This window comes from Balaenoptera physalus (genome assembly GCF_965194825.1).
Source record: "Balaenoptera physalus genome assembly, chromosome: 1".
Classification (NCBI taxonomy): Eukaryota; Metazoa; Chordata; class Mammalia; order Artiodactyla; family Balaenopteridae; genus Balaenoptera; species Balaenoptera physalus.
In genome coordinates, this window is record NC_138882.1 from 140,772,164 (window position 1) to 140,784,581 (window position 12,418).

At 38.5% G+C, this 12,418-nt stretch overlaps 1 protein-coding gene across 4 annotated transcripts in view; it reads right to left on the reverse strand.

Annotated features, from left to right (window-relative positions):
- Window positions 1-12,418, reverse strand: part of CACHD1 (cache domain containing 1) — a 234,350-nt gene that overhangs the window by 54,604 nt on the left and 167,328 nt on the right. For all 4 annotated transcript variants that reach the window (XR_014261476.1, XM_082453325.1, XM_082453324.1 and 1 more), the window contains 5 exons: window positions 11,873-12,022; window positions 7,897-8,130; window positions 3,740-3,889; window positions 2,979-3,102; window positions 2,039-2,156 (listed from right to left, as the gene is read on the reverse strand). Coding sequence is in view for 3 of the 4 variants with exons in the window: in XM_082453325.1 (XP_082309451.1) it covers window positions 2,039-2,156; window positions 2,979-3,102; window positions 3,740-3,889; window positions 7,897-8,130; window positions 11,873-12,022 (776 nt within the window). In the remaining variant the exon portion in view is untranslated. The remainder of the gene's footprint in view (window positions 1-2,038; window positions 2,157-2,978; window positions 3,103-3,739; window positions 3,890-7,896; window positions 8,131-11,872; window positions 12,023-12,418) is intronic.

Here is a 12,418-nt window from a genome sequence, read left to right on the forward strand (position 1 = left end):
AATTCAGTGAAAAAAATCCACCAGTATCTGCTATATCTACAGATGCTAAGCAGTTTAACCTATTATTATCAACATAAACTAAATCTATTTAAATTATATTTAGTAGAAGAATCCATTTTATTCCTGAGGACAAGAAGAGTACCTATTCACCCCTCCCTCCAGTGTAACTAAAAAAGGCTTAAAAATACTTATTCTTATTCCTGGGGAAGCAGGCAAGCCTTTTTAACTTCAATTTCATTATTTATTACCGCTTTAATTTTTCACTTAATAGTGATGTTCTTAACAATTTCAGAACTCTGAGAAAACTAACACTCCTACCTCAAGTGACTACATGATTATATCCGTTTGGCTAAGTAGAGTAGCCAGAATTTACCAGTATTACTGAAGAAAGACCATCTTAAGAAGATAATACTTCTTTCCAAAATGTTAACACTAGGTTTATTTACTGTACAAAGAAGGCCTTAAAATGCCTCCATTTCCTTCTTTCTCTTTTAATGCCAATAAACATTAATATAGATATTTTCCCAGGATGTAACTGTAATTGCTTTCAATCAGGATATACTGTAAGATAAGCAATCTCCAATTTCAAATATAAAAGTATTCTTCAATTCAGAATTCTGGCGTCTGGCTCACTCTTTCTGATGTGAAAAATTAAGCAATTAGACTTTATTTAAAAATTGTATAATTGTGAAAATAAGGGCAGATGGTGCAATCATTCCCAAAAAGTTCCTGAAAATGAGCTGACTCAGGGAGTTTCAAAATAGACTTTGACCTTTTTCAAATCTGCATTATCAGTAAAATATCAGTAGAATTAGGCTTGTAAACGTAAGTTTCTCAAATGGTTTTATTATTTTGTTTAATTTCATTTCCATTTTAGAAATCACCCTTGCCACATGATGCTTTGAAAACCAAACAGAAAGGTCAGAGGAGAGTCATGTCTGAAGGTGTGTTGGCTACTCCTAATTCCTGTCATTCCTACGCGGACACTGTACAGAGTTGTTGAATTCTCTGCATCTACCACTAAGCTGGATGCTCTATGAGGGCAGAGGCAATATCATTCTTCTTTATTCTTCTTAGTTCACAGTCAACGTTCAATAAGCAGTTTTTAAATGGATGAATAAACAGATCCATTTGGAGTCAACAAGAGGTGAAATACCAGATACGGTCCTCCAAGGGAATCTCAAGTATGACTGCATTTTAAGTTTAATGATTAATATTTGACGATAAAAAAAAATCAAAGTCCACTCTTCTTTTAGTCAATTACAGTATTTAGGGCCCCATAATAGCATTGTTATGCTATGCTTGGAAGAGGGACTAAAGGACAAAAACATAAGTAAGATGGACAGTGTGTGTCAGACTCTATTTCTGTATGATTCTTCGAGGGCTAGTATCTGAACGAGGCTAGCGAAAGAAAGCTGAAGTGCGTGCCACAGGTACGGCTACACTGTCAATCTGCTTGTGACACGTGGGAATAATCCACATTTTAATCTAAACCTTTCTTTTCCTTGGCATCAACAGAGGATATTTATGGTTTCATATCTCCTTTTCAACTCCCAACTTCCGCAATATGAGTTGAAAACGGTAAAAACAAAACTGGACACAATCTAAATGCGTATTAACAGGGGACTGTTAAAAGAAATTTGATCCGTCTATGTAATGCGATACTACAGAGCCATTAAAGTTGTGTGCACACGCACATACACACACAGAGATACATGCCTGTGTGTGAATCATAATTTTCTGGAAAATGATCAAAGTGGTTACCTCTGGGAGACGGGAGGTAAAAGTCAGGAGGGGAAAGGGCAGAGGTCACTTTTTAATTTTTTATATGGCTTGATTTATTCATCATGAACAATGACTGGTTTTATAAACAAAAAAGGAAAAAAATAGATAAAATTTCTGTGGAATCTCTTCTTTTTCCAATCCCTTTAAAACTGATTAGTAACCCTTATCAGACCGATGTTCCCTGCGATTCCCGTATGAGGAAGAACGCAGCACCCCGCAGCTCCTCAGGCAAAGGAGGTTTCCTCTCACTCACCATCTTCCAGGCATAGCTCACGTTGTAGGCCTCCTTTCCAGTTTCTCTCAGCTTGTTTATGTGCCAGGACAGGGTTGAGTTCACAGGGACTGCGATAATCTGGCTGCCCAGAGGGAGGCTGCGTTGGCAAACAGAATGCAATACTTCAGGCAAAAGATAAAATGAAGCACTTAATTAAAGGCAGGGAAGATGCTGTGAGTCAATGACCACCTCCTGATTTTGAAAAGCAATGAAGCTCATCACTTTTGAAAGAGATAATGTGAGATTTTCAATTTTGTAAAAGCATTCTGTCAGCTCTGCACCAAAAAACATTCCTTACTCTCTACCCTGCCCCCCAGTTGTAATTCTTTCCAGAGACCAACTTGTCTCAAATCACTCAGTCATTAATTTACAACCAATGAGCACAAAGACCCATTTCTCTATAGGTTACCATCTGCCAAAATAATGTATCACGGTGGGAAAAAATCCAATCTGTTCCTTATTTCAAGAGAAAACGTTGTATATGATTGTGCTGTCAACTTGGAATGGACGCTACTTTGCCAAGCTATTTTTTGGCATGCTCTGGAGCTGGTCCTCAACTTAACCCTCGTATTTTGCCAAAATTTTTCCACTTGATATAACTGGAGCATTTTAAAAAATGAGATAAGATAGATCTGATTTTACAACTGAAGTCAATGTGAACATAAGAATTTGATTTACAAGACATTTCCCCCAAATAACAGTTCTGAGAGATCTTACCTATTTTACAAAGTAAACAAAATTTTGGCTACGATTCTTATATTAAAAATTGCAAAAAAAAAAAAAAAAAAATTGCACTTTTGATACCATTAAAATAATTTCTACATTTGTTTTATATCCTATTATAAACACTCGTATCTGACCTCAATGGCTCCTATTCTCAGAGAAAAACAAAATACTACGACCCTCATCTTTTCCTTACCTTAGGATATTTTGCCGAACCAACTCAAATTTGGGGATATTTTCATAATGGATGATATCAGTATGAAGGGGGGGTTCCGATAGTAAATATGGCCTGGTAAGAGATGGGTGCATAAGGGTATACCCTGAAATAAGAAAACAAAAACACATGCTATGGGAAACATGTTGTAGGAAGTACTGATTCTGATGAAAGTGCCCATCACAAGTTTGAAATACGGGATACTCTGGGATGGCTGCCCGACACTCAATTTCTCAGTCTGTAACTCACCAGTTCAATAAAAAACTGAACTTATTTTATGTGTTCTTGCATAAAACTCTGGAAGTGTAGCAAGACACCTTAAATTATCGGACATCTGCCTCATCCAGAGTATTTTGGAGGTACTGGTCATTTGGTTTTCGTTTCATAAAATATTCTAATCTATCACATAAACTTTGATGCCAGTAAATGTAAAGAAAACAATATAGACCAAAAAAGGATCCGAAGGATGACATTCTATGTGTCATTCAATCCTCAAGTCTAATTTCCTGATGTTACAAAATAACTGTTACCTATCTCTCAACACAACACAGAAACAAATGCAAAATTTTTAGATTCTTTCTGCCATCGTTGAGGTGTTCTATGAAATATGAGTAGTCCTAGTCACACAGTTTTTCTACCAATACTATCATTTTCCTACTTTGTTAGTATCGGAATGTCTAGATGATTTTCTCCAAGATGCTAAAGAAATCATTCTTTCCTATGATTAAATTTTAGCAGATTACCTTTGTCATCTATGAGAAAAGTATAGGAAGCCAAAGAATCTTGGTAATATGTCACATCTTCAAGGATGTAAGCCAAATTCACATCCACTCCTACAATTCCCAGAAGGAGGTTTCCAAAATAACAGGGTTTACTCACAGTCATTATCAAACCTGTGGGTTAAAAACAAAAAATATTCAAAGGACGGCAGAAAAGGCACTGAACAAAGGCTGGCGCTGTACTCTAGGGAACTGTGAAGGCTTATTATCAGCTGTCTCAATTTGCTCTGAAGAAAAGTTTTCCGTGTTATCCAGTAACCAAGCACTGCCTTTGCAGACAGCATAAGGGAGTTAGAGTGTGAGGAAAACAGACCCCCTTTTGGGGGTTCAGATATCTTAGTTAACTTAAATGGAGGGAATTTGTATATTTTCCACTCTTTTTTCACCTAAAAGGATATGCTATTCCAGATCAGTGCAAAATATCAGCAACACTTAATACACATCGTTCTACTTCCTGAAGTGAGGATGATTCAGTTGAATCTGAAAGACCACTGGACAAAGCATCTAAAATTCTGGGTTCTAGCCCAGCTGTGCCCCTTACGTATCATACATGTGACACTGGACATAACTTTGAGCCTTGGTCTTCATGTCTGTTTAAAGGACACAGTAGTAACGGCCTTACTAATTTCTAGGGGTTGTTAAATGAAAGAGATTACAGATAAAGGAAAGCTTATAAGGTACTATATTTTATTAATGAACCCTATCAAATAACAGGAAGATGACAAGAAAAAAAAAACCTAGAAAGGTACAGAATCTTATTATCTGACCACTTAGAAGGAGACACTAAGGTTCTAAAGGAATGTATTTCTAGTCACTTGGGCCAGCAGTTTGTAAATTTTATGTAAAGGGTCAGATAGCAGGTATTTTAAGCATTGTGAGCCATATATTCTCTGTTGCATATACTTTTTTGTTTCTTTTCCAACAAAGCTTTAAATATATAAAAACCATTCTTAGCTCACAGTCCATAGAAAAACAGTAGGATAATTAGGGAAAGGGAAAAGCCAAGGGGAGGAAGACGTACAGAAGGAGAGGGCATGAAGAGCGGTCAGCGCGTGGCCTCAAGCCCCAGGCCAGCTGGGCTGTCCTTCCAGCTGTACTGCTGGGCTGGGTGAGTTGTTCCACCTCTCTGAATGCATCACTTATGTATCACATGGAGAGCTGAGACAAAGTGATCTCTAGGACCCTAGCAATTCTACAACCCTATGGCTCTAAATGAAACTTAGAACAAAAAGATGGCTCGTTTCTCTCCATCTTGCTCTTGTATTTTCCTGCGCTTGATGACATGTTCATGCTTTTGCAGCACATCAGGAAGCCTTTCTTCTGTCAACACCCAGGAAAGGGATTTGGATCTCTGAAGTGTTCTACAGAGAGAATCATGTCTGATGTCCACTCCGAGTATTACTGAGTTGTTGTGATTGCAAAGGCCAATTAAATGCATCACTTGGTAGGAAGAAGTGGATGCAACACTGAAAAACCTTGTGAAAAGTTATGCCCTGTTACAAGATAAATAAGTTCGGGGATGTACAGCATGGGGACTATAGTTAACAATACAGTATTGCATATTTGAAAGTTTCTGAGAGAAGATCTTAAAAGTTCTCAACACAAGAAGCAAATTATTACTATGTGAGGTGGCTGGTATTAACTAAGCTTACTGGGGTAATTATTCTGCAATATATACATGTATCAAATCATTATGTTCTACACCTAAAACTAATGCTATGTTGTATGTCAATTATATCTCAATAAGACAAGAAAAAAGAAAAGTTATGCAATGGGTGTCTATTATAATTTCAAAAGCATTCTTTAAGTAGTCAACATTTAGAATGCTATCTATTGGTTTTAAAACATTTTAAAAATAACAGGTATCTAAGAAGGTTTTAAAAATGCATTTTGGAGGAAGCTTTTACTCAGGTACCCCTGGACAAAGGGGTTACAAGTGATGGGAGCAGCGCTGTGAGGGTCAGCAGGGAGACAGAGGTCACAGTCTGCACACCACATTCCCCCGGGCTTTGGTCTAAGATTGAAGCCATTTTCATAGAGTAGTAAAGTACAACAGAAATACTCGGAGACCAGATGCTCACTTCAAAATTCTATTCTCCTCTGGACATACTGAGAGCAAGCCTGATAAAAGAAATGCAGTCTTACTTTTCAATTAGCAATTTGGACAGAAGACTCTTTATCCCATTGTGGCAAATAAAGTACGCTAAGCTCTTCCTACACTTAATGAAATACCCATACGCCCTCCCTACTTTAATTTAAAGCACACAGACTTGCATTTTAAAAGAAATATGTCCAGTAACTGATATTTGAATCTGTGGAGGTTTTGAATTAGAGCCACGTAAACATGAGTTTCCCTAGACTCAGGGTCCCCTTGTCATGGAGCTAGAGGAGGTGTCACCCAGTAATTCTAGGGACTGAAGATACAAAGATGAAAATGACACACTCAAGTAGGGGAATGCAGCAGACCTGTAAACCAATCACTGAAACTCACTGCGTAGGAGTCATCAAACAGGCCCTAAGGACTACACTTTGGAAAGCATCAGCTTTGCCCATAATTTAATTTAAAGCATTCATGGTAGCTCTCTGGATGGTAGAGTAATTTACAGAAAAGGTCTTACTCTGCCTGATACCACTAATGGTAAGAGAATTTGACGGCATAATCCTCTGTGCTTGTACAGGACTCACTTTCTACATCTGTCTCAGTTCCTTTCACACAGAATTATCATGATTCATTGATCTGTTTTTCTCTTATCAGGTTAAAATGCTTGTTGAGGGTGAGATATGTGCCTTGCCCATCACTGTCTGACACAATGCTTGACTGGCACTCAGTCATGTTGGTTAAGGCATTAAGGTCACTCGCATTTAAGTCTTGACATTTCCCTACAAAAGGAAATAACTTTATCTAAAGGTGGGAGTTTCTTTTCTATACACATCTGTTGGCCCTGCCAGAACTAGGAAGGATAAAAAAATTGAGGTTAGCAGTAGCTACCATATTTCTTCCTTATAGAAAGAACATGTCTACCTAGTTTCTAGAAAACACAGTCTCTATAAGGCTTATTACTTTTTATATATGAGTTTTCTCTGAATATCTATTTGTGAAAATTCCTAGTTAATGGAACATAAAAACAAGATCTCATATGGTGATGCTGTCTGTCTAGTAATTAGCTGCCTCTTCAATCTTCTCTATCAAGAAAGAAGAGAGGGAAGGATGTGGGGGAAAAAGATAAGCAAGAATATGAGGAGGAAAAGAAAAATGCTGTATTTTTAGTGAGCACATACTGTTGGCCTGGCATTGTTCTAGATGCTTTACATATACTAGTGCATTTCATCTTCACAACTACTTTGATGGAAATATTATTTTTTCTACTTTAAAGACCAAAAGTTTAATCATGTGAAGATTAAACACTTTACCCAACATCGCATTATGGGTAACTTGTGACACCAGGATAGTGATGACAATAATAGTAATAATAACAAAAGTAAAATAATAAATAAATAAACAAATAAACAGCAGTCATCATTATTGAGAGGTATGCTGGGCAGTAATATAATCTTATAAACCTAATAACTCAAAGACGTATTACACGAAAGATGTCATTACGTTTTGAACAGATAACCAGATGTGAATTAACAAGATTAAATACATTACCAAGGACAACAGCGTAAGTGGTAGAGTGGGATTTGAAATCCTCTCCATGTCAAGCCTGTATCTATTTGACGACATTGTGTTGCCTTGTCTTTGAGGCCGAATTCCAAGCACTTCTGACTTTTATTTACCATCTGCTATGCAAAGTTACTCTTTAGTTCCAAATTCCCTAACCTTTAGATATTGGGGAATCCTCACAAAGCTTCCCTAGTAGATGTACCCATTATGTTGACTGAGGCTAGGGCAATGAGGAAAAAATAGGGCTGGGGATTTCTGCTCTAGAATACAGTGCTAACTGGACCAATGGCAGGAGGCTACACAATCCTCTGACCAGAGAAAGTGATGCCCACTCCCTTGCCTGCCCACACTCCCTAATGCTCACATGGTAAGTACTGAACAACATTTAAAAGTTACTGTTTGACTCATGCCCATTTCTTTCCCCCTTCCTTTAGTAGGAAGTTTTCTCCGAACTCACCATCTCCCATCTCATCAGAGAAGGGGAGGCTAAAGACAGCTTCATCAATCATCCGGTTGGGAAGGTTGGTATAGAACCTGCCAACTGTGGTCTCCAGGTTACTCAGCTGGTTCAGCACCATCATGCTGCCCTTAATCACAGGCAAGGCTGTCCGGTCCAGCACGCCATACTTCCCTGAGTTCTGTTCAGCAAGATCTCTCAGAAAAGCCAGCTCTTTCAAACCAGTCACCCCATCTAAAATAAGAAGCCAAGGGAAGACAATGTAAAACAAAACAGTGGATATCCATATAATAACTTTGCCATTTAGATCTAATAAGGGTCTGGATGAGGTCTTGCAATGCCAAGGGGGTCTTTGCAGAGACAGTGTGGACTCAGGACACAGATACCAGTTCCTGCTGATGAACAAAGCTGGAGGCGTGATCTTTCCTCAAATAGTCAAGAGGGCAAAGGAATTCTTCAAAAGGCAATGATGAAAAACACGTGAGTAAATAAAGGAACCCCATCCAGCAAGGATGTTCTTCCCTTAAAGTTTAATTATAAAATTTAAATTATTTTTCTGCATTTAATATTTGAAAGCAAAAGTAATGATTAACAAGTTTTCATTTAATTTAAATTAGTAGATGAAGTTGTAAGAGTTTTAAAGGATAGAGGTTTACCATTTCATTTCTTAACTCTTTGCCTGTTAAACACTTGCCAAAGTCTCATGCAACTAAATGAAAGAATTATGGATTGTATTGAGTGGTGTCTCCAAACACTGTTTCTTTAAGCTCATTTTAATTACAAATGTTTTCATGCTTTATATTGTTAGGATAATACTGGATTTGATTTATTTAATATACTTTTTTTATGTTTAGAGTTTTAAAATTTTTGTAAAAGATTCAGGCATACTGGGCTGAATTGTTCTACAACATCTGTAATCTATAGCACAAAAATAAATTTAATAAACCTTTTTAAAAATTTTGGTTTGCTATTGTTGGAACACAGTCAAAAGGATTAGTAACTGGTCCCATATGGGTGACACTGTAAACAAATTCAAATGATTTCAGTCACTACTGAGATTCTACCAATGAGTTTTAAAAAGGTTTTGCCTCATGTTCTTGAACTGCTTAGTCATTAAAAAATCTGAAGAGTTCATGGTTCACCTACCTTAAGTGACTTTATCTTTTCTAAATAGGAAGTATATATACTTCTAGCCTTGGAAGTCCATTTCTAAAGTCACAGCAAGATCTAATGGATATGATTTCTTTCTTCACACGCTGTATGTAAATAATTTGGATTTTGCTGCACTCAGACAATGCTAAAGGAAAGTCTGAGTCAGATTATGGTTGCCTTTGCTTGACACAGAATTGACATGGGAGGTGAGTGGTAAAAGACACTCACCTCCCATGTCCGGAGTAAAAGACAACACAAAAGATGTGATTGATCCCTGATCTTACACCCTTGATAAACTCACAGGGGTGAATGATAAAAGGAGACAACTTCAAGGCAATAAATACATTTCCTTTCTTTGTCATGCACTGCACGGCTCTTTCCAAATGTACAAGAAAAGTAACAAACAGGAACATCTACTGGACAAAGAAGCACAGTACAGGATATCAAAGACTGGGTTACTTTATGTCACTCCATTTTTTTATGTCACTCCATCATGAAATGTTATGCAGGGGTGGCAGTAGAGTCAGCAGGGTGGCAGACTGGATTATTCCATCATCAATGTGGTCATGCTGGAAACTACATTTCCCACAATCCCCTTTCTTTTATGCTTCCAGGTTAAAGTGGTCAAAAGTGAAGTGTTGTAAGATTTAAGAGGTGAAGAGAGAGATCTCTGTGTCCTCAAGTCCATTTTCTACGTCTGCGTCTTTATTCCTGTCCTGCCCCTAGGTTCTTCAGAACCTTTTTTTTTTTTTTTTATAGATTCCATATATATTACACCACATCTTCTTAAACTAATCATCTGTTGATGGGCACTTGGGTTGTTTCCATGTCTTTGCTATTATTAATAGCACTGCTATGAACATTGGGGTGCATGTATCTTTTTGAATTAGAGTTTTTGTCTTTTCCAGATATAAACCTAGGAGTGGGATTGCTAGATCATATGGTAGCTCAAGTCTTAGTTTTTTAAGGAACTTCCATATTGTTTTCCATAGTGGCTGTACCAATTTACATTCCCACCAACAGTATACACTCTTATTCTGATAATAAATTTGTTGTACCAAAATTTTCATAGTGGCTCTGCTTCCCTATTTGAATTGACAGAGTTAAGGGAATGTGTCAACCCTCATGAACAATGTTCAGAGATATCTCTCAGAGAGGTGAAAAACTTGCAATGAGGACATGTCAGGCTAGATTAAGGGGAGAAAGAGAAAAGATGAGAATAGTTAGAGGGAAGTAACCAGAAGTTTCAAAGAATGGAATTATCAGGGGCACAGCAAGAGCACAAGATACTCCAGTGGGAAGATCTAGGAACAGTGAAGAGATGGGTGACAGCAAGAAAATTTCTTTACTCAGTATCTGCCTGGGCAGACCTTCAAATTGAATGGAAAAGACACGATCACTTCCTTTTATGTTTCCTTACTCCTGTACTATTGCATTTAATTCATCTGCCTTGTCTGTCTTCTTCACTGGGTCAAGGGCTTCTTGAAGACAGAGATTTTGTGTACTACAGCTCTAAGACCTCAGTGCACTATGTTGTATATGGTACATGCTCAGTAAACACAACATATCTTGCATATTTATTATCACAGCAATCCTATGAATACTTTGTTCTTTTCATTTTACAGATAAAACTGAGGCCCTCAAGAGATTACGTAATTTGCCATAAGCCACATGGCTAGCAAATGGAGACTGAAACTGAGAACCTCTAGACACTAGCCCCTGTGTTCTTCCATGTGTATGCAGTCCAGAAAAATATCTGCAAAAAAATCATGCTGGCCGAAACACAGATTCCTGGACCCCATCTAAGAGGGTCTGAGTACAAATCTGTAGATACTGCCTGGGAGTCTGCATTTAAAAAATGAGTCTCTAATATATCCTTATACCATTAAAAAATGAGAACCAGTGTCCCTAAAGCCACCTGGTTCTGCATGGAAATCTGAAAGTGGAGAGGGGAGATAAAAGCCCATAGGTGGGAAGGGCTGCTGGATCAAGACATGCGCTCTTAAAAACCAGAGAATGGGGCCACTTTGAACACTGAGGAAAAGGGACCCAACGAAGAGGACAAAGAGCTGTGTATTAACAGGTGTGGGACATGACACAGCAGAGAGGCTGGAAAATTGGGCTTTCATCAGACTGGAGGATGGTTAAACTGCTGAAGGAAAAATAATGAGTATTTCCTCAGATTTGCTAGTTTACTAAACCCTCTCACATACTGTCTGATTTAATAGCAACACGATCAACCTTAATGAGCACCTAGCAAGTGCCTGGCACCATCCTGGGTGCCTACTGTACGTTGGGGTTAGTCTTCACAATAACCCTGTCAAGTAGATAATTCTCATCTCCAATGACACAGCTAAGGAAGGGGAGGTGGAGAAAGTGTCACAAGAGGCTCCAGGTAGTGATTCTGCAGGGAAATGTGATATTCACGGTCCTGGTTATACAGAAGAATCTAGGTCAGTACTTCAGCTTCCTGCTCTTAAATCAATGAGATAAGTTAATAACCTCTATGCAGTATCAAAATCCAAGAATATGAGGAGAAGTGAAAAAAATGGAGCTGTACAGAATCCTGTGCAAGACCACATAACTGGTGACGGTTTAGAAATGAGCAGCTGGCTGGAGAGAGAGAGACGGAGAGACAGGGACATCCTAACACACACCCTGAGTACCCATGGGAGGTAGAGAAAGACGGGCTTGGGAAGGAGTCTGCTTCTTATACCCTTCATCAGAGCACCCTGTGATGGTTCTTCGTTATTTTTTTTTGAAAGCAGCACGCACTTAGACAGAACTTTCATCTGAAAGAAAAGAATCTCGAAACACTACCTACCGTTCATGAGGGCGTAGGTGAGGATCATTACGGAGTTGTTTAGAAAGCTATTTTCTTCACTGATGACACGGAGAGTCGCCTTTTTATCTTCTTCTGAAGAGTCCTTTGATGTAATGCCAGCAGACAGGTAAATGATGACCATGTCTGTATCTAAACAAAAACATGCAAACTGAATGTTACATCAGAGTCTGGCTAAAGGCAGCTACTCAGTTTCTCTTCCACTGGGCTTTCCTGCCTTGAGGACCTGCCCGGTCCACTGTTCCTACTCCCGCCCACCTGATGCCAGGCTTCCGTCTTCCTGCCTCCGCTGCCCTTTCATCCTGCCCATGGTGGGCCATGAGGCCTCATTTACCCAGTGTCAGGTAAGGAGATGTTCCTAATGAGTTTACCAGATCAAAGAAGTTGTGTTCCTTTAGGCATCTACGGTTGTGGTAATTTAGCCATCCTAAACGGACATCTTTCCTGCCTTCTGAAATGGAGGATTCAGAACCTGATGTACCTTTTCCTTAGTGTCTCAAGTTCTTCCCCAGGAACACACATTTTTGG